Source organism: Tenrec ecaudatus, chromosome 2 (genome assembly GCF_050624435.1).
Source record: "Tenrec ecaudatus isolate mTenEca1 chromosome 2, mTenEca1.hap1, whole genome shotgun sequence".
Taxonomy (NCBI): Eukaryota; Metazoa; Chordata; class Mammalia; order Afrosoricida; family Tenrecidae; genus Tenrec; species Tenrec ecaudatus.
The window spans coordinates 32,715,560-32,743,207 of record NC_134531.1 but is presented as its reverse complement, the minus strand read 5'-3'; the positions used below and the strand labels follow the sequence as shown (position 1 = coordinate 32,743,207).

General features: G+C 43.3%; 1 protein-coding gene across 1 annotated transcript in view; it reads left to right on the top strand.

Moving 5' to 3' along the window:
- SLC45A2 (solute carrier family 45 member 2) overlaps positions 1-27,648 on the top strand; it is a 57,183-nt gene that overhangs the window by 17,607 nt on the left and 11,928 nt on the right. The window contains exons 3-5 of the mRNA XM_075542998.1: positions 6,435-6,760; positions 20,363-20,506; positions 22,162-22,285. Coding sequence (XP_075399113.1) covers positions 6,435-6,760; positions 20,363-20,506; positions 22,162-22,285 — 594 coding nt within the window. The remainder of the gene's footprint in view (positions 1-6,434; positions 6,761-20,362; positions 20,507-22,161; positions 22,286-27,648) is intronic.

The following is a 27,648-nucleotide window of genomic DNA, read 5'->3' as shown; positions in this document are numbered from 1 at the left end:
GTTCTGTTATGCATGGAATAGCTTTGAGTCTGGGAGTCAACTCAATGGCAGTTGACCACTAAAATGTTAACTGACCTTGACATCTTCGAAGGTCCAATTTCCAAACAGTCACTTTCACAGGCACAGCGGCTAGGAATTCCTATTACCTTTTAGGAAACACAGTTCAGTCCACAGCACTTGAGCTTTCTCCATCAGAAGGAGGCCAGAATGAGGCATGATGGGAAAGCCTGTCCTCATTCAAATCCTGACTTACTCAAACACATCACCATCCTGTCAATTCTGACTTATAGTAACCCTCTGGACAAAGTGTAACTACTTCTCTGACTTTTTGAGGCTGCAAAGTTTTATAATTTATAATTCCCTGGGAGACATTGCAGCTGACCAGACACATAGAACTATGCTAGTGCCCTGAGCTGGAGAAGCCACATGGACCTACCCTGATGCAGCCCCTGAAATGGGAGAAGTCTTGTAGAGACCCCTGCCAGTGCTGAGATGCTTACAAAACCACTGGATCCAAGGATTTTCTACCCACTGGCCTGTGATCTTCCTGCATTTGGTGTCATTGCATGTGTTTCATGAGTCTGAAGAGGACTTTATCAATTGGTATCAGACATATGGGCTAATATCAGACTTATGGGCTTGGACTGGACAGGGTTGGGATGTTTTCTTAATGTACAACTACCCTTTATGTAAAACTCTCTCTTCTACACATATGAGTCTCTATGGATTTGTTTCTCTAGTCTACCCAGACTAACATACCAAGAGTCACTAGCTCCGAGGGCATCTAGCAAATAGCAACAATAACAATATACTTCCTTTATATTTTCTTAGACACATGTACTGTTTTGTTTCTCTGTTGTACCATGGAGTCCATTCAGACTGGGGTTTCCTATAGGATGGAGAAAAATTTCCCCATAGAGTATTTTTCTTGACTTCATGAGAACAGATCACCACGTCTTCTCTCCTTTGGAGGCTCTGGGTAGGTTCAAACCACTGACCTTGTTGGGTAAGTAGCTGAGTCTGCCACTGTTGTGCCTCGTGGGCTCCCTGTCCTTAGAAGAGTTCCTGGATATGGATGGTGCTCAACAGATACTTGTGGAATAAATCTTTTATCATCCTCGTTTTACCTGTGAGAAAGTTATATAGCTGAGAAGGGAAGTGTCTAACTGGTAGCCCAAGGGCAAACATCAACCAACTAATCAACAATGAGCCAACCCATGACATGGCTCCTCTTAGTCTAGATTTCCCTCAAAGTTGACATTGGAAGAGACTTCAGTGTAGAGCATTTCCTTGGGACAAGATTCCAGAGAGGAAGAGGAAATGGTGGGGTGGACCAGGCAGAGCTCATGTAAGAAGTGCCACCAAGTTGATCTTTGTTTTGTGTTGCTACCCTTCATCTCACCAGGAGCTTCTGAGACATCTTACAACTTACATCTCAGCCGTCTGCTTCTGGAGATGAAGGGGATGAGATGAACTCAGGGGCTCCAGCCTCTGTTAACTCAAGGTGGCCATGGGTGCAAGTGCTTTTATGTGCACGCCGAACCCCACACGTGTGTGTGTGTGTGTGTGTGTGTGTTCCTTTGGAAAAACCTTATTGAATCTGGCCACTGCCGTCTTGGCTAGAGCAAGCCGGGGCCATGAGACCTTGTAAGTAGCACATCAGGCTGTCTGACTCAGCTCCTCCTCCTAAGCATATTTGCTCTGTAGCAAATGGGCCCTGCGATCCATGCTTACCAGGGGTAGGAGTTGAAGCCTTTTGTAAAAAAGCACTCAGGTAATTTACCTTAGAGAGCAATGAACTCCTTACAGAATGTAAGAAATATCTGACTTACAGACAACTCAAGGTAGTCACAGAAGTTCCAGGGTCAGGCCAATTCGTGACTTAATTTTGCAATCATTTCTAATTATTAAGCACACAGAAGAAACAAAAGTCAGATTGGCATGAGCTGTGTCAGGAAATGGAAAGTTTCAAAACCCTAATCTCATCTAGGGGAGCAATCGTCATTGATCTGCTCAAATTGAGAGAGTTGCTCTCATATAATTACGGGATAATAAGGAAACTGCTCAATGGGAGCTATTAGTGCGTTGGACCCATTAGGGCAACATTAACAGCTCTCGGCAGGGACACACATTGCCATCACAGTGCCAGGCTTCCTCTGGGAACACACCCACCCGGTCTTGACCTCCTTTGTTGAACGTGAAGAGAATATGATTTTAGCATTGGATTCTAGCTTATAGCATAGCTGATTCTCACAGTTTCTAGCTCAGAGCAGCTGCTGATTCTCAGATGAAACTGTTGCCCCAAATTTTGTATCCAAAGGAGTGTGAATCCCAAACCACAAACATAAATGAATTGAACTGCTTCTGTTTTGAGTTGATCGCCCCAGGATGGTAAAAACTTAAGTCGATTCAGAATGTCCTCCCACATCTTTCTTCAAGAGCTGCCTGGAAGTTCTGAGGGATTTACAGGGTGAAGGCTGTTGGGGTGGTGAAGGCTGTTGGGGTGGGAGGGCCCTTCATTTTTAGTGTCATCAGTTCGTTCTGGAAAGTCTCTGGGTAAGGGCAAATGGTTCAGCACTCAATGACCAATGGAGAGGGTGATGATGCAAGTCCATCCTCTGGTGTGTCAGAAGGAGAGAGAGTGGCCTGTTTTCGAAAGACCACGGTCACTAAAAGTGCACTTAGTTCCATTGTGATGCACAGAGAGCCTCCGTGAGTCAGAGTGGACTCAGCGGCCACTGGCTTGGCTTGGGTTCATGCTGGTTTACGGAGACACTCATGAGCTAATTGGTTAGGCTGAGCTGGTCACAACGGAGGGATCTCCCATTCCTGTCTGCAAGACTCCTTCACTACCCTAAGGTGCTTGGGCTTCCTCCCAGCCACATCCTCTCCCGTGACCATGTTAGTGTTCCAGGAAGCCTGTAAACACCAAGCTCTCTCTGTTTTGATTCCTTTTCTCTAAAATTGAGGTGGCGTTAGTACTTTCCTCAAAGAGTTGTCACGAGGACTGGATGAATTGATATGTGTCAGGACTTCAAATAAAGCCCAACATACAATAAGCTCATGTGTCTTGACCTTTCTTCCTTGAAGTCTTGCTACTCAGGAAATGAGTTACCAGTCTCTGGCTCCTTGACTCTTGCTTCCCGGATGCCTCTGTAGAGTTCCACTCCAGCCCAGCTAGATAAAAGGAACAGGAAACAAGACCACCACTGCCTTAGGAAATTACCGGTACATGTGCATCCATTATGGACACTCCCTCCAGCTGGAGAGCGTCATGTCTCATTGCCACTCAATCTACTTCCTGTGCCATGGGTTCACCACCACCCCCAAGCCCCCATGGAGCTGATGTGCTTTTGAAATCCAGAAGCAAAGAAAGGCATTCTGTGCCGCGGTCCAGCCGCAGTGGGTTCGGGTCCCCCGCTAGGTGGGTAAGGCTTCGACGAGTGGGAGACAGAAATCACACAACTCAAAGGTTGCGGTGACTGCTCCAATTTTATTCATGCAAAGCTTCAACTTATATATTCTTTTTCTTGGCTTAAAGCTTATGGTCTGAGATCATACATTAGGAAATTCTCAGGCCACAAGACCGTAACAAGTTACATCAATCACATCATGATTCTTGGTTAAAAATTAGTACATCTTGAAACTAAAACATTCTCCTACAAGGGTGATAAACATAAACCTTCTAACAATAACTGAGCATACTTCATCCAACTAGGGTGCATTGTTCTAACTATGAAATCAATAAAGCATTAATACATTTCATTATCAAAATTTACTTGACAGGCGTTGGCTGTTCTTTCTTAGGCTGTTCCTCTAAGGCTTTCATTCCTTGTTCTTACTTTTTCAGTAAGTTCCCATAAATTAAACTCCCAAAAGTCTTTCTGTACCAAGGCATGAGTTGTCTCACAATAGGTAGCTTTGCTTCAGTAGACTTCAAACATCACAGAGGCCCTCTTCTTGCTAACCGTTCCATAAAACTTAAACTACTAAAAGGAAATTGTACACCTTCGTTGTTAACTATTCTTATGCCATTTTCATTGTAAGTCCCTGTATAAGGTTAATCAGGGCCAGGAACTCTATTTCTCTTTGGGTTATTTCCTGGAGGGGGATGCCCTATTCTGCCCGCTATGCGGTAACCAAGATAAGGAAAGGGAAAAACTGGATGATAAACTTTTTTAGAATCTTGCCCAAAAGCACTCCAAATAATTATGGCAAGGCCAATCAAACAAGTCCAAATACATGTCGAGAGCGGGTTTGGGCAGCCAACTCCCACCATCCAGCTTCTTTGAAGCCGGGCCAGGCGTCGTTCGACTCTGTCTTTGACGTCACGCGGCAGGACTGGTCCCCTCAATTCTGGTTTCTCTGTTTTATGCTGCCGCATCCTATCCCTGAAGCAGGGAAGCATCCTGCCCAGTTTGGGTAAAAGGCAGGATCCAGTCCAAAATACTGGGAGGAAGGTGGGTGGGTGAAAATACTGGCTGATGTATTAAACAAATCATCTCACTAAATTGTCCGAGGAAAGGTACTTCGTAAATCTAAGGAAATGACAGACCTGCTTGTGTCTCCAGGCTGTAAGCTGAGTATTGGTGACCTGCAGCTTGGTTTTCTATATGTTCGGCCTCCAGGGTCCGGTGTCATCCCAAGTCAGGTTGCAGATCAGACCATTGTTCATAGACTTGTCATCATTGGTTGGTTTTCAGAAGTAGATGGTAAGACCTTGCTTCCTAGTCTGACTTAGACTGGAAGCCCCATAGAAACCTATTCCTTGTCATAGCAACACACCAACCTCCATGGACAGATGTGTGGAGCATTGGATAGGAACTAACCCTGAGTCTCTCACGTGGAAGGTGCCAATTCCACCCCTGAACTCCCACAGCCCTCTGCCAAGGGTTGCAGATAAAGAATGCCTTAAGTTCTGTTTCCTTCCTTGATTCCCTGGTGGGTGGTCATGCTGTCTCTAGCTGGGAAATAAAGTAGACACATTACTCATCAGACAAAGATACAAACATCCAATGACCTATTCAGGTAGGCAGTTGTGCTTGGCATTGCATGATGGGAGGTTAGCAGACAAAGCTTTCTGTTGGAGAAACAACCCTGCACAGCTGGTGGTGGAGGTAGGCAATATGTTTGACCTGCTTCCTGACTTTCTTAGCTATCCTTCCACCCCATGCTGTCCCCTGACTTTGGCCTCATGTTCCCAGAAGTCCCTGTTGTCTGAGGGGTACCGTTTTCTTAGCCATTGAGTAGACCAATGCCCAGACCAAGAGGACTTGCCTGTATGAATAGAAACCCAGTAATGACCGGTTGATAGTGGGATTACAGATATTAGACCATAGTGGGGGGTCAGTTTTGAGGGGCCCTTTCCTGTGTCCTTGAAGTGACAGCATGTTTAATCATCTGCAGAGAAAACAAGGACAGAAACACTTCATAGAGGAGTCTGGTCCCCTGATAATAGGAGCTCAAAACAATTTATGCTCAAATTTTTGTTCTTATTTTTCCTGTGGCCATCAGCTGAGAACCTTGGGCTCCTAATGGTGGAAGGAAGACAGACTCCAGACTCTGGAAGCTTGCATTTTCCTGGGAAATGTCTTAATAGACAAATAACAATATAAATAATTTTATCTTATTGCTGCCAGAAACTCATTTTCTTTGGGACTCCCCCAGGCCAGGACTCTCACTGAAAAAGCATGGTGGAGAGTGCAGTTAGGAAATGCCACCCCTGATCGGCAATAGCCACTAAGCGCTGCAGAGCACTGTGCGCCTTAGGTCCCTGAGGGTGCAGATGGTCTTTCCTAGATCCTGAATCCAAAGGAGGATGACACAAGAGAGGCCTGGCCATGTATTTCCATAAAACTTACTGCTAAGAAAACCTTATGGGGCAGCTCTACTCTGCAACACAGGGAGTTGCCATGAGTCCTAATTGCCATGAGTCCTAATTGACTAGATGACTGGATTTATTTACTTATTTTTTAAACTATGGGTCTTGTATTATTTTGAGCACCTTTCAGTTTTGATTTATGACCTCATTAGTATGTCAGGGAGGAAGAGGAGGCTTTCTGTTCCCACAAAGATTTCAACTTCAGAAATCATCCTCTGTCCTCGAGGCTCAGTAGGAATCAGAATCAACTTGATGGCAGCAAGTTTGGACAAGTAAGTAGGTTTCCCTACAACCCCATTGTATAAATGAGGACGTCCAAGATGACACAGTAAGCAAATGCTTCAGCAGAACTTGAACCCAAGCTGCCTGGCGCCAGATCTCAAAGACTCTCACTGTATTCCTTCTCCGGTCACACTCAGGCTGCTTTTATTGTGAAGGGAGGGCTTTCCCACTGAAAAGGCAGGCTTTCCCACTGAAGGGGCAGGCCTATACACAATGGAAAAGGAATATGGCTTGTTGCAAATGCTAATACAGCTCTTTCTTGCTTTTTCAGGTTTTGGAGGTGCCCTGGGCTACATTCTGGGAGCCATAGATTGGACCCACCTACCACTGGGAAGAGTGCTAGGCACGGAATTTCAGGTCATGTTCGTCTTCTCTGCCTTGGTGCTTACCTTGTGTGTTACTATTCACCTGTGCAGTATTCCTGAATCCCCACTCAGAGATGGCACAGGGGACTTTCCCCCACAGCCAGCTCCTCAGGACCCGCTGCTGTCCTCAGTCAAAAGGCATGAGCACGGCTCCATTGAGAAAGTGAAAAACGGCCGAGGAAGCCCGGGCCTGGCAATGGAGGGAGAGGAAAACAGTGCTTGTCCTGGACAGGTAAAGGTGCAACCACCTTCGTCTTCACTCGGAAAGCATATTCTTGCTCTTGATCTTTTATTTGCTCTTTCTTGTTTTCACAGGTGGTGATAGACACAAGTGTGGTGTCTTGCATTGTATAAGGTGTTAGGTTTTGGTATTGTTATAATATTTTATGAATCCAGCAGAAGGCTCAATGCTCTAAGCACAAACATAGATTGAGCACAAATCTCTACTCCAACAGAACTCTCAAACAAACATAGTGAACTTGACTTTTGTTTTGTTGACTTTGAAGGTACCATATATTCTTGTGTATAGGAAACCAGTTTTGAAGGATTTTAACTCTTTACATTTTAGCTTGGTTGCTGATTGAGCTCAGGGAATAGTCCTCTTAAGGTATCATTGTTGATACTTTATTGTTGTTGTTGAACCTATTTTCCACTTACTGTGCTGGTTTACTGATGTTAAATGACTTGTTGTCCTTTTATTTATGTTTTTTATTTAAAATAAATATTTAAATACATTACCCCATTGATGTCTCAATTTTTAGTAATTTTATTTTCATTTGTATTTATTATTGAAACTCACCAATAGCTTCTGCATTTTTCCACCCTAGGCTTGTATTTGAGTCAGTCAGTTTTTCTGGTTTCCCAGGTAATAATTAGTACCTTGACTTATACTCGGGTTGGCTTATATTTGAGTATATAAGGTACTTTATATTACTCTCCAAACCAAACCAGACTCAAGGCCAGTTTAATCAAATCAATTCCAGCTTTTGTCATTGGGTGCCATCAAACCGGTTTGGATTTCGCAACACTATGTACAATAGAATGAAATACTGCCTGGTCCTGTGACATCCTCACAATTATGTTTGAGTCCACTGTTGTAGCCATGGTGTCAGTCTGTTTTGTGACTGGTCTTCCTCTTTTCCCCTGCCCTTCTACTTTTCCAAGCATGCTTTGCTAGGGACTGGTCTCTCTTGAGAACATGTCCAATGTACTTGAGAAATCCCTCCACTCTTGCTTCTAAGGAATATTCTGGTTATACTTTTTCCAAGATGGATCTCTTTGTTCTTTTGGTAATCGATGGTACTTCCAATATTCTTCACCAGCACAATAATTAAAGTGCATCAATTCTCTCAGGTCTTTCTTATTCCAACATCTGTATGCATATGAGGAAATTGAAAATGCCCTGGCTTGGGTAGAATGCACCTTAGTCTTCAAAGTAATATCCTTGGTTTTCAATACTCTACTGGGTTCTTGTGGAGAAGATTTACCCACTGCAATGCGTCAGTTGATCTCTTGACTACTGCTTACATCAGCATTGATGGTGGATCCAAGGAAGATGAAATCTTAGATCACTTTAGTCTTCACTTGTGTATCATGATGTTATTTATTGGTCAAGTTGTGAGGACTATTGATTTTGTTTACACTGAATTGTAATCCATACTGAAGGCTACAGTCCTTGATCTTCATCAGCAGGTGTTTCCAGTACTCCTTACTTTCAGCAAGTAAGGTTGTATTATTGAAGGTTGTTAATAAGCCTTTCTCCAATCCTGATGCCATGTCCTCCTTCTTATAGTTTCTTATATCAGATAATCATGATGAAAGGATATGACCTGACACAAACCTTTCTTGATTTTAAACCATTCAAGATTTCCTTATTTTGTTTGCAAAACTGCCACTTGACCCATGTAAATGTCCTTCATGAGCACAATGAAGTGTTCTGAGTTTTCATTCTTCACAAATGTTCTCTGTAGTTGGTTGTAATCTAGGTAGCTGAATACTTTTGCATAATCAATAAAACACAAGTAAACATTTCTCTGGTATTCTCTGATATCATTCTTTATGTATTCATTTCATTTTTGATGATTTCCAATTTTCCAAGATTCATGCTTAGTACATTCCAATTTTTGATTATTAATAGACTTTACAGTTGTTTCTTCTCATTTTGAGTCATGCTCCATCAGCAAAAGAAGATGCAGTAAAGTTGCTCCTTCCATGTCATTAAGGTTGGCTCTGTTTTTAAAATCCAGCTCTTTCTCAGCCATATTTTGTGTGCATTCCAACAGCTGGGCTCATTTTCTGCACTGTATTTTCTGCTACAGATGTTCTGCTGCTCCTCATAAGGTTTTCAGTGGCTAATGCCTTAAAAGTGGATAGCCTACTTTTGATCTGTAGTCTGCTCTTACTTTGGAATCTGCTAAAAACTGTTCACCTTGGGCGACCATGCTGGCTTTTGAAATACCAGTGACATAACTTCCAGCACCACCGCACCACACCAGCTACCACAGACAAACTGACAGATAAGTGGGAGTTCCCATCTATAGTGACCCTTTAGTGACCCTATTGAGGCTGTACATCTAAAGCGAGCAGACAGTCTTTTTATTTTGGCTACCATGTCAGTCAGTATACAACAGAAACAAAGCGAACAATCCATCGCTGTAGAGTTGATCTCCGCTTCTGGTAATCCTGAGTGGCATAGTAGAGCCACACATCATAGGCCTTCCAAAGGTTGTGACCTTTTGGAAACTGGTCCCCAGGGGTGGAGGCTAGCTGCAAACTTTTAAATTAGTAGCTTAGCCATTTGCAGTTCAGTTTGAAGAAAGTTTTAGCCAGGTCCATATGGGAGCCCATTGCCTTGCAGGAAGGAGCCCTGGTGGCACTGTGGGTTAGGTGCTGGACTGCTAACAGCAAGGGGTTAGTGGTTCAAGCCCACCAGCTAGCCACCCTACTGGAGAAATAAAAACCTGGCTGCTCCTCTAAAGGTTGACAGTCACAGAAACCCTGTGGGGTTGCTGTTCGTCTGCATCGACTGGATGGCAGCGGGTTTGTATCTTGCAGGAATGGAACATTGGTGAGGGCAGCCCAGGGAAAGTGTGGCCTGGGAGGGGAGTAGGAGTGGGCACTGAGAGACTGCCGTTGGGGCTGTCAGTGACAGGTCACGGGGCGGGCGTGGGGCATGTTTCTATGACTTCGGGAAGTGGCATGATAGTGACTGCTCCAACAAGACAGCGATGGCGCGTCTGCAAATCCAGGGAAGCTTCCCGAACCGGGTAGCCTGTGAGCGCTGACTTCAACGATGGCTAGGATTTGCATGGGTGGTGGGAAGAATATTGCTAGCAGAGAGAATAGTTTTAGCAACAGAGATTTGCACATTTAATGGCAACAGAGATCAAAAACATTTAAAACAAACCAAGCCACAGAGGCAGCCTAAGTGGTTTGGTTGATCAGAGAGTGTGTAAAATTGGAAGTAAAGACAGGAAGGTCCCTTGGAGACAGATGAAGCCACAGTCGTCTGACACCTGGCTAGACCACCCCCACCACCCCCGGCACTCAACAGCCTGTGGAAGAATCACCCCAGCCTGGGTCTCCAGTCTTTTCTACCCCATCGCAACTCAGGCTCTGTGGTGTCCACTTGGACTAGAGCCTCCTGGTGGTGAAAGTAGGCAAAACCGCCTGGGAATCCTGGACAATCTGTACAGTGGCGGTGGTGGTGGTGGTTGGGGTCCTCGGGGTTGTGTCGGACCCATAGGCCCTATGCACAACAGAACGAAAGATGGCACAGTCGTACGCCATCCCCACAATTGTTCCTCTGCTTCAGCTCATTGTTGCAGCCAGTGTGTCCATCCACCTCCTGAGGCCTTCCTCTTGTTCACTGCGCCTGCGGTTTTCATGCCCCACAATTACCAAGCACGATGCCCTTCCTTCTCCGAGGCCTGGTCTCCCCTGACAACATGTCCAAGGTCACATGTCCACGGTCTGTCAGATGACCTGTGCAATGGGAGCCAGGAGGTCGTGAGAAAGTGTGTGTTTGAAGGTTTATGTGAAGCAAATTAGGTTATAGAGCTCTGTACATGTACACACGCGCAACTGAGCTCTTTTTTTATTTTTGGAAAAGACATGTATGCAGAGAAAGGAAGGGAGGAAATAATCTAAAAATGTTAATGCAAGCATGTTTGGGGGCTGTGGAGAGTGAGAGGCTAACAGGAGGTTTTAATTCTTTAAAAAAATCTTTGATAGATCCATAATTTCAAGTTTTACTTTGAAAATAAGAAACTCTAATGGCCAGAGTTTGAGAAACAGAGCCAGGCAGGGTTTAATGAAGGTGTGTGGACACTGTTGCAATGGCTGATTGTCCTCCAATTGATTTGGAGGCTTGTTGAGCCCATGTTATAGATCAGAACTGTTCCAGAAGGTTTGCTTGACAGTAATCTTTCTTTTAAAAAGCTTATTTTATTGGGGGGTCTTAAAGCTTTTATAACAATGCATACATCAATTGTATCAAGCATATTTGTACGTATCATTATTTCCTAAATATTTATATTCTGTTTGGGTCCTTGGTATCAGCTCCTCTTTTTACCTTCCTTCCCTCTCCCATCCTTGTGGCCCCTTGATAAATGATCAATTATCGCTACTCCCATTTCTGTTCCTGAGGGTTTTATCTGAGCTGGATTCCGTGCGTCCTGAGCGCTTCTCTGTACCAGTGTGCAAACTCTGGTGCAGGAAGAACTCAAATACAGGACTGGGTTCATGATGGTGGGGGGTGAGGGAGCCTCCAGGAACCAGAGGGATACTGTGTTTCATTGGTGCTATACTGTGTCTTAATTGACTCATCCCTTCCTTGTGACTCTTCTGTGAGTGGATGTCTCATTGTCTGTAGATGGGCTTGGGTTTCTGCTCCTACCCCCCTTGTTCTCAACAATATTTGGGGGGGTTGTGGTTTATTTGTTTTGGGTCTTCTGATGTCTGCTGATTACATCAACACCTCATGATTGCACAGGCTGGTGTGTTTCTTCCATGTAGGCTTGTTGCTTCCCTGCTAGATGGTTGCTTGTTTAACTTTAAGCCTTTAACAACCCAGACACTATATCTTTTGATACTTGGGCACCATCAGATTTCTTCAGAACATTTGCTGTGTACCTGCTTTGTCTTCAGCAATCATGCTGACCAGGTGAGCATCACAGAATGCCAGGTTGTTAGAACAAAGTGATCTGTATTGAGGGAGGGCTTGAGCAGAGGCCCCAAGTCCATCCACTCCCTCAATGTATTGCCATATAAATATTCGTACCTATGCCAATACTTGTACTTTATGAATTAATATATTTACATAAGTGAACACCTATGCTTAGATCTCTATCCATAGCTTTGCTTCCTAGATCATTTCTCTGATTCCGTTTACCTTCCTCCTTTCCCACCATCATACTCATCCTACTTCTGCCTCTTAGTACTTCCTCTCAGCTAGATTGCTATTGCTCCAATACCCCCAGATTCTAGTTGTTCCCCTGTCTATGATGTTTGCTCACTACTCCCCCACCACCCCTCTGCTCCCTAAATACATCCAGAACCTTTGGTCCTGTTTCTTTCTCCTCGGGCTTATTTCTCATTCCTATTTTATATAGGTAGGCAAACAGACAATACAAAACAAAAAGTTGAATAAAAAGAGGAAAAGATATATGTATACATAAAGAAAAATAATAGCAACTAGCAAAAAAAAAAAACAGTCACAAAAAGCATAGATAATTCCAGGTCTGTCCACTGACCTTTATGACTATCTCCGTACTGACCCTGGGGGATTCTGGGCACTGCCCCTCCTAGCCTGAAGTCTATTTCGGGGGCTCCTCAGGGCTTTGTGACTTGGCTTTGCTCCATTGCTGATCTGTTATGCTCCCTCTTTGATGGGCCCTGCTGTGGGGGGTTCAGACTGGACTCACAACCACCGCATGTCCCCAGTGTTGTCCTCTTGTCGTGGTACACTCCAGTGAGGGGTCATCATCTCTTGAGCCCTTGTTGACCCTACAGTCCTCTCTGTGCCTTAGCAACTCCGTGCAGGGACCTTGTCCTCCTGGCTTGGTGTGCTGATACGAGATCTAGAACTGCACTCTCCCTTTTCCCTTCTTGGTTTGCTTCTGTGTGGGCGTTGCAGGCTGGCCCCTCTCCCCAACCTGCAGGCTTGGTGCTGTCCTGTGTAGCACACGGTTCTAGGGAGGCGTCAGTTGGCTCTGATTAGAGGCAGTCCAATCTTTTCATGTGTCGCTCTGCGTAGTTGCATTTCCCTCCAGGTTTGGTGAGCTGGGTGGGGGGGAGGGAGTTCTGCATGCACACTCCCAATTCTGGGGAGACCTAACCACTACTCTCCCTCTGGGTGGGTTCCTGCCCTGCTCTCCCTCTTGAGAGTAATTTTAACAGATGTAGAATACCAGGGCTTCCTTCTTCAGTGCTGGTGGGTGGGTTTGAACCACCAAACTGGATTAGTATCACCTACATCACCCTTAATATGCAGACTTTAATAGTCACATCCTCCAGGCCACAAAATCACAGCATGCGCATACATAATAAAAAATTCTACTACTCTCTGTGGACATATGAATATACATACATACTTGATGTATGCATATTTATTGAGGGTTGCTTCGCCAACTCACAGGCTATTGTGAGGCTCAGATATGATTACATAAGGAAAAGGCATATGTTCTCCACACCCCTGAGAAGCTAGGCTCCCTGGTGGCACAACAGTTAACGGATTGGTTGGCAGTTCAAATCCCCAGGGTGTCCACGGGAGAAAAGACCCAGTGATCTTAAAGATTAGAGCCCAGGAACAGATGTTGTGGTTCGCTTTTATTGTAGGATCATGGGTAATAGTTGGAATCAACCCAACGGTCTCCAAACTCGCACTCACTGCCAGTAAGTCCATGCTGACTTGTCGCGACACATAGGACAGGGTTAGAATGGCAATTGTGTGATTGGAAAGGAAGTGGAAAGCCTCATCTTTCTGCTGCAGAGCGGCTGATGGTTTGGAACTGCTGACTTTTTGGGTAGCAGCCCAACATCCAACCACTGTGTCGTCAGGGCTTCCATCTCGTTGCACAAGAAGAACCCCAATAAGAAAAAGAACTAATACACACATGAACTGAGCAATAAAATGAAACAATACAATTATTAAGAAATTATTTAGGAAAACTATTAAGTTTCCATTACATGATACTGGATTCTGGATGAGTTTATTTGGTTTAATACAGAGAGACCTATTCCAAGCGTGCATCATGGGTGCCACTAGCTAAGCAGTGTGAGCCTGTGCTAGATCAGAGCCAGGGACCTGATGCCGTTGTTTGTCACAGTCAGTACTTTCCATAGTGGCGTTAGCTGTGCAGTCTGAGAACAGTTTAAAGATACATAGATAGATAGATAGATAGATAGATAGATAGATAGATAGATAGATAGATAGATAGAGACCTGAGTTAGTTCACATGATTGAATTTCATAAAATCCATCTTTAATTCATCTATGCCAGTCAATTGCCCCCTTCCCCACTTAAATCATCTCTTTTTGAGTTGGTAATTGTGTACTTTGTGGGAACTCTCGGCCCCTGTAGACTCTATGACTTTTTCGCTCATCAGTTTCACTCCGCAGGCTCAATGCACACAATAACAGCACTCTGTGCTCAAAACCCCTGAAAGAGCTTTGACAAGGGAACTGACGCATCAGGGTTATGATGCCAGCTGAATTCTCCTGAGTTAAAATACCCACAGGGCTCTTTACAGAAATGCTACACACAACCGGGAAGCTCTTACCATTTAGAACATAGGAAAATCTAGGTAAACAGTGAAAGAAGCAGGGCAAAGACAAGGCGGTGGCATAGGTTAATGCTTGCACTGGGGCTGATCGCTGGCCAGCCAGACTCCTGGTTTTCATGGGGGAGGGGTAGTGCGCAGCTTCCTGTGAGGCACAAACCCGGCGGATGCACACACGCGCACACAGACACCTTTTCCTAGTAGAGCTGTGAGTCCGTATGGGCGTTCTGCTACAATCGCCACCGTCAAGCCAAGGTGAAGAGCTCTAAAGAAAACATTGTCAGAGTTAAAACAGAACATCTCAGGAGGCTTCCTTGTGAATGGACTAGCCTGGGCTCAATTTCATCATGTCAAGATGCGGGATAAATGAGAGGCTGACAGCAAAGAGTCACACACTCCCTTTGGTTGGTCTTGATGTTCTCACTCTTCAGAACAACTGCCTGCTTCATATTCCGGAGACTCCTCTTCTTTGGCAATGATAAAAGGTCAAAGGGTGTTTCTGCTTTCCTTCGTCTCTCAAAACAGTTGTGTCAAAGGTTGACGGCGCCATTCTCTCACGGCTCCTGCTACCCCCAAATTATAGCCTCCGGTTTGAACACCGTTCAAGTCTGCATGAAAGAATTTGGGGTTTGTGTACTCATTTTTGACTTATTTTAAAACCCCAAAGTCTACATTGTTGGCACTTCCACGAAAAGGTAAATGTATTTTGCACATAGGAAAACACGCATTTTTAGGGAGGAAGCCAAATGGTGGGAGCTTTGGGATGAGACTTTGACCCTTCGAAATATTTATTAAATTCTTAGCCTATTTACCCGTGGATAGGATCTGATATAAATGAATCATCCTACATCCAATGTAATTTAATGACTTTCCATAATGTAGTGTAATTACATTCCAAAATGCAATTTAATGTGTTGGTGTTGGTAGGTGCCAGCCAGTCAGCTCCAACCCACAGCGACCCAGTGCACAACAGAAGGAAACCCCCGCACAGGACTGCACCATCCTCTTGATTGGTCCTGGGCCTGAGCTCATTGGTGCAGCCATGGTATCAATCCATCTTGTTGAGGGCCTTTCTCTTTTTTGCCCTTCCACTTTATCAAACAAGATGACATTCTCCAGGGACTGGTCTCTTCTGACACTGTATCCAAAGTATGCGACACAAAGTCTTTCTCTCCTTGCCTCCAAGGAGCACTCTGGCCTTACTTCTTCCCATACAGGATTGTTTATCCTTTCACTCTTCTTCTCCAGCATCATAATTCAAGTGCATTGATTCTTCTTTGGTCTTCCTTAATCATTGTCCAGCTTGCACAAGCATATGATGCAATGGAGAATATTATGACTTGAGTCAGGGGCACCCTAGTCCTCAAAGTAACGTCCTTGCTCTTCAATACTCTAAGGAGGTCTTGTGCAGCTTATTTACCTAAAGCAACTTGTCTTTTGAGCTCTTGACTGCTGCTTCCATGGGCATTGATGTGGATTCAAGTAAGGCAAAATCCTTGGCAACTTTAACCTTTTCTCCATTTATCATGATGTTACCTATTGGTCCAGTTGTGAGGAGTCTGTTCTTCCTCACACTGAGTTTAATCCATACTGAAGGCTAAAATCCTTGACCTTCATCAGCAAGTGCTTCATTTCCTTCTTATTTTCAGCAAGCGAGGTTGTGCCATCTGCAGACCTCAGCTTGTTAATAAGCCTTCCTCCAATCCTGATGTCACATTCTTCTTTAAAAATCCAGCTTCTATGATTATTTGCTCAGGATAGAGATTGAACAAGTATGGTGAGAGGATGCAACCCTGTCACACGCATTTCCTGATTTTAAACTATGCTGTATTTCCTTATTCTGTTCGCACAAGTAGCTCATGAGCGCAAGAAGTGTTCTGGAATCCCCATTCTTCTCAAGGTTATCCAAAGTTTATTATGGTCTACACAGTCAAATACCTTTGAATAGTTAATGAAACACAAGTAAATATCTTTCTGTTACTCTCTGCTTTGAGCCAAGATCCGTCTGACATTGATAATGACATCCCTTGTTCCACATCCTCCTCTGAGTCTGACCTGAACTTCTGGCAGTTGCTGTCCATGTGCTGCTGCAACTGCTGTTGGATGATCTTAAGCAAAATTGCCCTTGTGCGCAATATCTATGATATGCAGTGTAAGCATTCTTTCTTGGAATCGGTGCAAATATATAGATCTCTTCCAGTCAGTTGGCCAGGAGCTGCCTTACAAATTTCCTGGCATAGACGAGTGAGTGCTTCCAGTGCTTCTTCAGCTTGCTGAAACATTTCAATGGACATCCTATCGATTCTTCGAGCACGGTTTTTGGCTAATGCTTTCAGGCAATTTGAACGTCTTCCTTTATCACCATTGGTTTTTGCTCATATGCTACCTCCTGAAATGATGGAATGTCGACTCGTTGTTTGTTTGTTTTTTGTACAGTGACGGTGTATTCTTTCCATCATTTTTTGATTCTTCCTGCATCATTCCACATTTTGCCTGTAGACTATTTTAAAATCGCAACTTGAGGCTTGAATTTTTTCGCGTGCTATTTCAGTCTAACATCTACCAGCGTGTTCTTCTCTTTCAGTTTTCTAATTCAGGCCCTTCGTTACCATATTTGGCTTTGTCTTCCCAAGCTGCCCTTTGCATTGTGCTATTCAGCTCATTGACTTCCTCTTTTCTTCCATTTGCTTTGGCAACTCTAGCAGTAAGAGCGAGCTCCACTTTGATCTTTTATTTGTGTTCTGTCTTCTGCTCTCTTCATGAATATGGTCTTGATAACCTCCCACGTTTCATCACATCTTCTGTCACTTGTGTTGAATGCATCCAAGCTGTTCTTCAGATTCAGTGGGATAGACACAAGGTCATATTTTGACTCTAGTGGATTTATTTTGATTTTCTTTAGCTTTATCCTAAGCTTACGTATGAGCAATTGATGCTCTGTTCCATAGTCAATCCCTGGTCTGGTTTTTGCTGCTGATATTGAGCTTCTCCATCCTGTCTTCCCACAGATATAGTTGATTTTGATTTCTGTGTATTCCAACAAGGAAAGTCCATGTGTATGGTAATCTTTTGAGTTGTTGAAAAAAGGTATTGGTCATTGTTGTGGGTTCAAACAGGTGACAGCCACTATAATGTCTTGATAATTTAAAAGAGTCTTTATTCAGTTATAACCAGACTGCTAGAATCTAAGAGCAATGCTTTGATTGCAGTCCTGAGTGGACATTTTAGTCCATCTTTAAAGGAAAAAACTGATTTATCATTTGTCTAGGACTTAAACAAGCAGGGACAGAGGCAGGAAGCAAAATTAATATTACTATTCTTTAGAGTTAGTGAGCGTTACAGGGTACAGCATTGACTATAACTACCTGGTTAGTAAAATAAAGATAATAATATCCTGGCTACAACATCAAAAGGAACACTATTAGTAATTAGAATGTTCTGATTTTGAGAACATGAGGGTACATTCTAAAATCAGTCACTAGTGGGATTTCTGAGATGGAGGGGAAAGGAGGCAGGCCATTCAGCTGTCAACAAGATGGCATTACAGTGGCGAGTGTGAGTGTGGCTCACTATGAACAAGTCATTGATTTTGCAAAATTCCATCATGAGATCTCCAGCTTAATTTGTATCACCAAGTCCATGTTTTCCAACTACTAACCCTTCCTCTTTGTTTCTAACTTTTGCATTCCAATAATAATTATCTATGCTATGGATTGCAATAAGAGTTGTATGAGCCCCCAATAAAATGATTAAAAATATTTATCAATGCATCTTGATTGCATGTTCAATCAATTTCCAATTGAGTTCATTGGTAGAATTCTTCAATTTCTTTATCACTAGTTTTTATGGCTGGTACGTAAATGAATTTGAATTATACTTGTATTGATTGGATTTCCTTGAAGGTGGATAGCATTGAACCTCATGATGGATTTAACAAGATCCTTTCTGACAATGAGTGCCACACATTCCTCTTTTGTGCTATTCCTGGTAAAATAAATCCTATGATTTTTCTGATTCAAAGTGGCCAATATTAGTCCATTCAACTCAGGAGATTGATCTTCATGTGTTCCATTTCATTTTTTATGATTTCCAAGTTTCCTAGATTCCTACTTTGCACATTCAGCATTCCAATCATTAGAATATTTGTGTAGCTGTTTCTTTTTACTTTGAGTCAACAAATGAAGGTCGCATGGCCACAACTGATTTCTCTCCAAGAAATCATCTCTCTTTAGTCATATTTTGGGTGCCACTGGACGCAAAAGGCCCATCCTCTGGCAGTATCTCTGACAAAGCTCTGCTTCCTTTGTTTACTCGGTCAGTGTTTGACAGTGCTTCAAAGTTGTGCCTAAGGTTCTCAGCAGTTTCTTCCTCCGAAGTGGGGAATCAAATCCTTCATGGTCTGTTCTTAGTCTGGAAACTCTGCTGAAAACTGTTCACTTTGGGTGACCCTGCTGGCATTTGAAATATCAGTGACATAACTTCCAGCATCACAACCACCATCTGACAAACTGACAGTTTACTATAAGGTAGTCAATCTGTTGAGGTCATCCTAGTTTAGGGTGGGCTGACCCTAATCATTTTGGGGTGACATAAAAAGCAACATGGGTTCAGAGACAAACACATACACACACACACACACACACAGAGGAAATGGATCTAGCCCTTCAGCCACATCCTGTATTTGGACGTTTCTCTTTGGGTGATAGGATGAAACTTCCAATAATATTTATTTACATCAGCAGAACTACACCTGCATGTCATAATAAAGCAAGGAAGGAATTAAAATAATAAACATATGGTGGTCTCAGCCCATCATTCCTTGGGCAAGAGATCTGAACCAAAGTCCAACAAAAGCCAGTTCTAGAGTCATGTGCTTCTCACAATAGAGAGTTTCAGCCTTAAGTCAAAGGACTTTAGGTGAGTTTGAGTTAAAGCCCAGTTCACGTAGTAGGGGTTTCACATCAAATCCTTCTTGTGTAGTCGGCCTAAAGGATGTTGTGTACCTTGAAAAAAATTAAGAGTTTGAAGTCCCAGGAGTCTATAGCACACAGCCTAGATCACTAAAGTATAGACAGAAATGATCTAGTTTCTGTGTCCAGATAATTGGACACTAGATAATAAGTGTCTAATTAGGAATGTAGTACCAGGTATATTCTCACCTTGGTGTTCTACAGATGTATTGTCAAGCATTCTTTTTGCTGATGGGAGGTTGAACCTCCCATTTCTCTACAAACAGAAATGTAACTATCTTTTTCTGTAATTGGATTTCTAACTTCCTGAACTGTGAGAAAATAAACACCTATTTTTAAAAGCCATCCACAAATGTGTTATGGCAGCACCAGGAAGCTAATGCCCTCCTCTGGACCTACAACTGCTTGTGGTAGTGGTCAGGTGATGTCAACCAGGCTCTGATTCACAGTGACCCAATGGATAACAACATTAAATGCTACTTGGCTCAGTGCCAGTCCCCCAATTGTTACAATGTATAAATCCACCATTGTTACCATTGTGTCAATCCATTTCATCCAAGTTTTCTTTTAGTCCACTCTCTACCATGCATGATGTCCTTCTCCAGGGACTGGTCTCTCCTGCTGGCATGGACACAGTACATCAGACAAAGTCTCTCCATACTCACTTCTAAGGAGAATTCTGGAAGTACTTCTTCCAAGACAGATTTGTTCATTCTTCTGGCGTCCATGGTATATTCTTCACCATCCTCATAATTCAAATGCTTCAATTTTTCTTCAATCTTCCATATCAGGAATTGGGTCAGTAAACATTAGTCCTCAAAGTAACACCTTTGCTTTTGAATATGTTAGCAGGTCTATTTACAAGATAATTGCCCAGTGCAATATATTGTTTGATTTCTTGAATGCTGCTTCCATGAGCAACTCCTATAACTCCACTCCACAGAAACCTAAAGGCCATGTCTCTAAAAAATGGCCCAGTATGATGGCCCGGTGACCTATAGATAGCTTGGTCAAGTGTGCCAAAGCCTGCAGGTGACTGGGTCTGCATTGAAGACGATGCCTGTGTCTTTTGTTTTATGTCAGACTCAGAGGTCAATGACCATGAAGTCACTGCTGAGGGCGCTGGCGAGTACGCCTCCCCACTACCGCTACCTTTGCATCAGCCACCTCATTGGATGGACTGCGTTCCTGTCCACCATGCTCTTCTTCACAGATTTCATGGGCCAGGTAACACCAACCTCTCTGCACGTGGTCATTGGCGTGGACATTAATTCCTCTCTTAAAACCTATCAAGTTTCTTCTGGGCTCATTTCTAGGATAGGCAGAGTAAAAGTGTAGAGAAGCGTATCTTCAAGGAGCTACCTTATAAATAGGCTCTGGAAGCAAAAAGGCTGCATCTTGGATGATGAGAGGACATTATGGAGCCTGAATGAATCACCAGCGTGTGATTAAACACAGCAAAGAGTGAAAAGTCAATGTGAGCTGTTGTGGCCATGATCCCAAACCAACTCACTACCATCTCATCAGTGCTGACGCATAGCGACGTTCTGTGGGTTTCTAAGACTTCAACTGTTCATGGGAGTAGAGAATCCAGTCTTTTTCTCATGTAGCTGCTGCTGATTTTGAACTGCTGAGCATGCAGCTGGCAGCCCAAATGTAACCACTACACCATCAGAGCTCCTTCAGCAGCCACGGTAGACTTATTAAAAGAAGTAGAGTGAAGTGTGGACTTTGGCAGGCAAGTAGGCACTGGCGGGAGGGAGGAGTTGGAGCAAACATTGCACACAGGAACAGAACTAGCATGTGTAGAGATGTGCGAAGCCTGTTGGCTGGAATAGAAGGTGGGAAGGAGGGTTGCCCGTGGGGGCCCCCACAACTAATCATGGTTTCGGTAGGTTCAATTGTACGGTTGAGATATATAAAGATGATAATAAAGTCATAGATTAATAGGGAGAGATGGGAGAGAGAGTAAAATGAGGAAGTCAGACACATTTCATAGTAACATGCTCACCTCTTGGATGGCCATGATCTCAACAGCCAGGTCCACTCACAGCATGGACCAAGAGGGCAGAAGAGGGCAACTTATTGCTAACTAAGGCTTATATATTTTGGGGGGCGTGCATGCTTCCTAATTACAGGTAAGGACATATATCACAGGAAGGGGTTGTACACTAGGCAATACAAGCAATAGTAGCAGGATATACAATGGGCATAAGGCAGAAAGGGAATGAGCTCTGTGTACATATGATAGGAAGAGGAGGTGCTAGAGATATACATGTGACAAGATGGGCGGACCCTAGATTCATGATAGTGGCCTAACCTTGGTCACCTTTGAGTGGGCTTGACCTCCCTGGGCTCTCCTTCAGGGAAACAATCCACTACTATTCTTATCAGAAGGGAGTGGGCTCTACTTAGGGTGGGACAGGATATACACTCTGCGCTAGATGACTGATAACTCTTAGGGAGAATTACTCTGACCTACTTTCATTGACCTCCAGTGTATAGTCATTTAACATGCATAGCAAGAAGCTAGGTTTGCCATATATTTGGTGGAGACAACTTGGGTGAAATCTTTCTGTTTCCCTTAGTTGGCCAAGTCAGAAAGGGTCAGATGTTCAATAGAGGCAAAGAGGGTCAAGAGCCAAGAAAATGTTGTTCAGACTTGATGCCGGAGGCATTCTGTTTTCCTGAATGTTCGTGAGCAGAAGTGTGATGGGATGGAAATGGTTACTTGGGCTTGGCAGCATGAACTTCATGTCCAAGGACAGGTCCATCAGGCAGGAGCATGGGGGTCCCAGGGAATAGAGGCAGAATTTATGAAGAGGGAGGGAAGGCCCAACAGCTCTGCAGCTGTAGCTCAACAGCGCAATTCTCTCTTTCAGATTGTGTATCGTGGGAATCCCTATGGCCCACACAACTCCACCGAGTTTCTCATCTATCAACGAGGGGTCGAGGTTGGATGCTGGGGCTTGTGCATCAACTCTGTGTTCTCCTCACTTTGGTCCTGTAAGTCTCCCGATCTTACGGGTGTCTTGAGACTGGTGGAATCTTGAGTTTCTATTTCTGTATCTGTTTTCTGCTTTCTAAAATGGAAGGTTTTGAAGGAGCCCTGGTGGCATAGTAGGTAGACATTGGGCTGTGACCCACAAGGTCTGCGGTTCGAATGCATCAGAAGCTCCAAGGAAGAAAGACAAGACTTTCAACTCCTATAAAATGGAAGGAGGCCAGGAAGAATTACTTTATTAAGAACCACATGAAGTATCCTTTCTTTTTTCCTGAAAATCTTTGTAGACAGTTCCCGGCCTTGGGGATTAGTTTATTCTTGGGCTCAATGGATTTCTGATCAAGGTTCTCTAGAAGCTAAAAAGAAATTTGATACAAAGCATCGTGTAACGGGATGATGAAGAGAGGGTGAGGGACAGCTTCCCCACAGAGTGCACTGATGAACAGGGGGCCGCGTGCTGCTGCAGCCTGATAACTTATGGAGTCTTAGAGATAAGCTTATCAGATTTTCAGATGAGGTAAAATAGGAGGGGTGGCTCATATGGCAGGGGACAAAATCAATGTGTAACATGATCTCCGCTCTAGTGAGGCAGAGTGCTATGTTCCAGGAGCTCGGTCTCAGGAATGAAAGTTCCAGCAGGAAGACTTCAAACAGATAAACTGGAATCAGAGAGCCCTAAGCTAGACGGCTCTACCAAATGATCCATCTCAATCTTTTGTGTTGCCAAGGGATACCTTGACCGTGGAATGACTCAGCATGCGCAAACGTCTCCCTACTTGAAGAACAGAGTTCAAAAAAAATCTGGCCAGTGTCTATAACTTTGTTGAGTAGAAAAACCTGCAAATCTGACTTGAAAAATGTGTACAGATGATAATATGGCATGCGTCGCGTCTCACCATGGACACAAAGGGAGAGACGCTTCTAGGTGCCAGTCTCCCTCGGACAACATATATGTGTTAGGACGTGAAAACATTTGTCATTGTGGGTTTTTAAAAAATTTTCACTTTATTTACATAAAATACATTATGGCTCCAAAGAAGGTTAATGATACCAACAGTAAAGCTAAGCGGGAAAAAACCTGTGAGAACCCTATAGGGTTAAAGAAAAACAACACTGCAGACTTTGAAGCAGGTCACCGCTTGTCTGATTTGGTAGCTGAGCACAGCCTGGCTACGGGGACATTACCAACATTTTTGGAAGGAAAAACATATGATTAGAGAGGCGAATGTAGCGAAAGGTGTGAAATTGTTCTCCATGAAACACTCAGACCATTGAAGAGGTTGAAAAGTGACTGTTTATTTGGATAAATCAGAACTAGCCCTATGGGGATAGTGTATCTGAGACAGTGATGTACAAGAAAGCTAGAAGTTTCTGTAGTGATTTAGAGGCCTGGAAAAATGAATTTATAAGTGTAATTTGGGGGCCTCAGATCCAATTATTTTGTTTTCTATTGTTTTTTATGAGAAAAATATATTCAGTTCTCAAACTTTTTGGTGTTAGAACACGAATTTGGAATAAATTGATTTCGACAACAGAGGTATCACTGTAGTGCTGTCTTAACACTTAGATAAAAGGTACTCTCTTAATTTTGCATCCATTTTAACTTTTTCTTTTTCCCTCAAAGATCCCTACTAAGTAACAGTCTTAACAGACTGCTTGAATTCCTGAGTGAATTTCATGTTATTTGAAAATTTAAAAGTATGCTGGTTTTTTTAGGCCTTTTCTAAGTAAGAGCCCTCAATATCAAATAAACTATTATTTTATTCATTTTCTAAAGTTATATGAAGTATACTTTATGAGGTCCCTAAAATTGTGAATTAGTATTAAACAATAATTTCTAGATTAGCATCAACCCTGTTGACTAATGTTCAGAGGCTTCCTGTAGCCCATCTGGTAAAGTCAAATGGCTGAGCTCGGCATTGAAGGCTGTCACGCTTTGGACGGCACATTGAACTCTCTAATTATCACACAAGTTAATCACTCACTCTTGATGACTCACTGCACAGCCATACACACCTCTGTACATTTAGTTCCACTCATGCTTTTCCCTACCTGATCTACTCTCTCTCTACTTCCCTACCTAGCAACTTCTAATCATGCTGTCAGATTGTGTTAGGCCAGGATGACTAGAGAAGCAAATCCAGTGAATGAATATATATATATGTATATATATCACCAACAAGTAATTATGTATCAGGAAAGCATCTCAGCTTAGTCTAATTCAAGTCCATAACAGGAGACACTAGTCCCTAACTCCCTCTTCAGACTCACACAGCCACATGAGATGATGCAGAATGCTGGAAGGTCAAAGGCTGGTGGGTGCAAAGTTGTGTGCATCTGCGGTTGGTGGAAAACATGGCAGGGCTCCAGCAGCTCTGGGAGTCAGCAAGCAGGAAGGTCAAGGCAGAGAGATAACAGGAGGCGAATCCCTGGGCCCTCATTATGAGAAGGCCATGCTCCCAAGAAACACCACAGTCCTGGGGCCTGACTGACAGGTCTGACTCTACCCCTAGTCAGGGGCGTTTAGTTGACATAAAATTGTCTAACTACCACACAGACCCAAATCAAGGATCACTTTCCCTCTGCATCTTCTAATGTTTCTCCGTATCTCAAGCCCAACCTGGGCAGATTCAATTAATTTTTTTCCCATTCCAGAGTATAATCAATGTGCTGTCTTCATTCGTGCTCTCTATTCTGTCTCTCTAGGATTTAATGTTACAGGAATCCTGCTAGTGTCGTGGGTATCCATTGGACTGTTCACCACAACAAGGTCAATGGTTTGAAACCACAGGGGGAGAGATGGGGTTTTCTACTCTTGTAAAGAGTTGTAGTCTTTACAAGAGTAGAAACGCACAGGGGCAGTTCTACCCTGTCCTATAGGGTCACTGTGAGCTGGCAGTCAGCCAGTGGTAGTGAGTTTGGTCTCTTAGCTTTTTAAGATCTAATGTCCATTGCAATGGTCACACAGAACTCACAGACAACATCCATAATGAAAGGGTTTATTAAGAAAGCTGAGGCGTTTTAATTCCAGTGAGAAATGCTAAGGGTTGAATTGTTTATCTGGACATTTTATCAAGTTACTTCAGGTCTGCTCATAAATGCCCAAAGGGCATACTACTCTGATGGAAGCCTCAAGCTAAAGGCATTGGGCTCAAGCTCAGTGGGTCAGCAAACCCAGCTCCCTGAATTAAGTGCCCAGAGGCACCGCACTCCAGTAAGCCTCAGCCCAAAGGCAGTCAGCTTCACTTTCATGGGTCAGCAAGCCCAACTTCCCCAACTAAATGGACAGAAGCACCCCTTTCTGCAAAGTCAGCCGTGCATAAAGTACTCTATTTGCTCTGAAAAGGTCATCACTCTGTTTCATGCTCTGGCTCCTGGTTCTCGCACACTCCTTTGACATAGCTAACATCTATCTGGATTCAGGACATCAGGGTACACAGGGATTGCAGGTCCAAAGGACATGCTTGCGGGTGATTAGACCAGCTATCCGCATCAATCTGCATCTGAAATGAGGTGTGCGGATGAAAGAAAAAGAAAGAGACATGTACAAAGCATGGGATTGGAAGGATAACAGTGTGATGGACTGAAGTACCGGAAAGCTTGGTTTTTATACTCTTCTTACAAGGGAATGGTTACAAAACAAACACCAAAGAACTTGCTTTTAAAAAACATTCCTAACCTCTTATCTATGCAAATGTTACTTAACTAGTCACACTTTCTTAACATTTGAATAATAAAAGCACTATGTTCTAAGATAAGCACAAGGATAGGCAAGGTTCAAAAGAATCTTAAAGAAGTAGTAAATAAAGAAACATCTATTAACTCAATGAACAAATGACTTAAATGTCTTAAAATTCATTTATCAGAGTACATTGCTGAAATAAAGTTCAATTATTTTCAAGGAAAAAAAAAAAGAAGTAGTAAATAACGGAGTTATCTCACACTGCTTTTAGCTGCAAAGTCATAAAGAACTGAGTTATCTCACAATGCTTTTATCTACAAGGCAAACAGAGGCACAGGGGACTGATTAGTCACACACCAAGAAACACCTGGACCAGCCTATGGCCTCCTAGACATGCTCCTCTCCTGGCTCTTGCTGGTAATGAGAGCCCTCCTCCTGCTTCTCAGAGGGCTCATTTTATACCCAGCAGAATGGCACCCCAGGGAATCCTGTTTGCATTTATTCCTAGGTGAATGTTATCAGTCTCTTCCCCTACCTTCTCAGCAGATCCATTCAGGGAAAGGGTGTTTGGTGGGAGTCAGAGACTTTTGCTCAAAGAGCCACAATAAATATTTCACTACCCTGAAATTACCCTACAGCCCTTTGTGTTGGAGTCATTACATAACTTCTGACGCAGACCCAGTATTTCTATCTAGATCAGCGATTCTCAATTTGTGGGTCACGTCATAACCCCTTTGGGGTCAAATGACCCTTTCACACAGGTTGCCTAAGACCATCGGAAAACACATATTTCCAATGGTCTTAGAGACCGACACGTTGGCTTTTTACACATACGGTCGCAAAATATAGCAATGTAGTGTACTGTTGTTATATTAAGAATGATACCCATGCTACACTATGCTTCCAGGTCAAATTTCACCTATTTGTAATTAGAAATAAATATTTTACAATATAGAATCACATATTATTTCTGTCATTCATCACTAAGCTTTATATTTGATCTGTAACAATGAAAATACTGATATCTGCATATCAATATTTACATAAAAATTCAGTAGCAAAATTATTGTTATGAAGTAGGAACAAAAATAATGTTATGGTTGGAGGACCCCACAACATGAGGAACTGTATGAAAGGGTGGCGGCATGAGGAAGGCTGAGAACCACTGCTCTAGATGGAGTGTGGTGGGTCAATCTAGGGCATAGGGATAATGGATTTGTTTTCCAGCTCCCTTTGTGTAATATGCAAACTCAGAGCATTGTTTGGGTAGAGGGGAAATGTTGTTCCTGAGTAGGGACATTTCTTTTAGCACTGGTGTGTTAGTCCGAGTAGACTAGAGAAACAAATCCATAGAAACTCATATGTGTATAAGACAGAGTTTTATAAAAAGGGTAATTGTACATTAAGGAAGCATCCCACCCCAGTCCAGTTCAAGCCTATAAGTCCAATATTCGCCCATATGTCCGATACCAATCTATAAAGCCCTCTTAAGAGTCACAAAACATATGCAATGACGCCAAATGCAGGACAATCACAGGCCAGTGGGAGAAAGTCCTGGGATCCAGTGGCATTGTAAGCATCTCAGCACTGACTGGGGTCTCTACGTGGCTTCTCCGGCTCGAGTCCTGGTTCCATCAAGGCAGGTCCATGTGGCTTCTCTGGCTCAGGGCACTAGCATCGTTC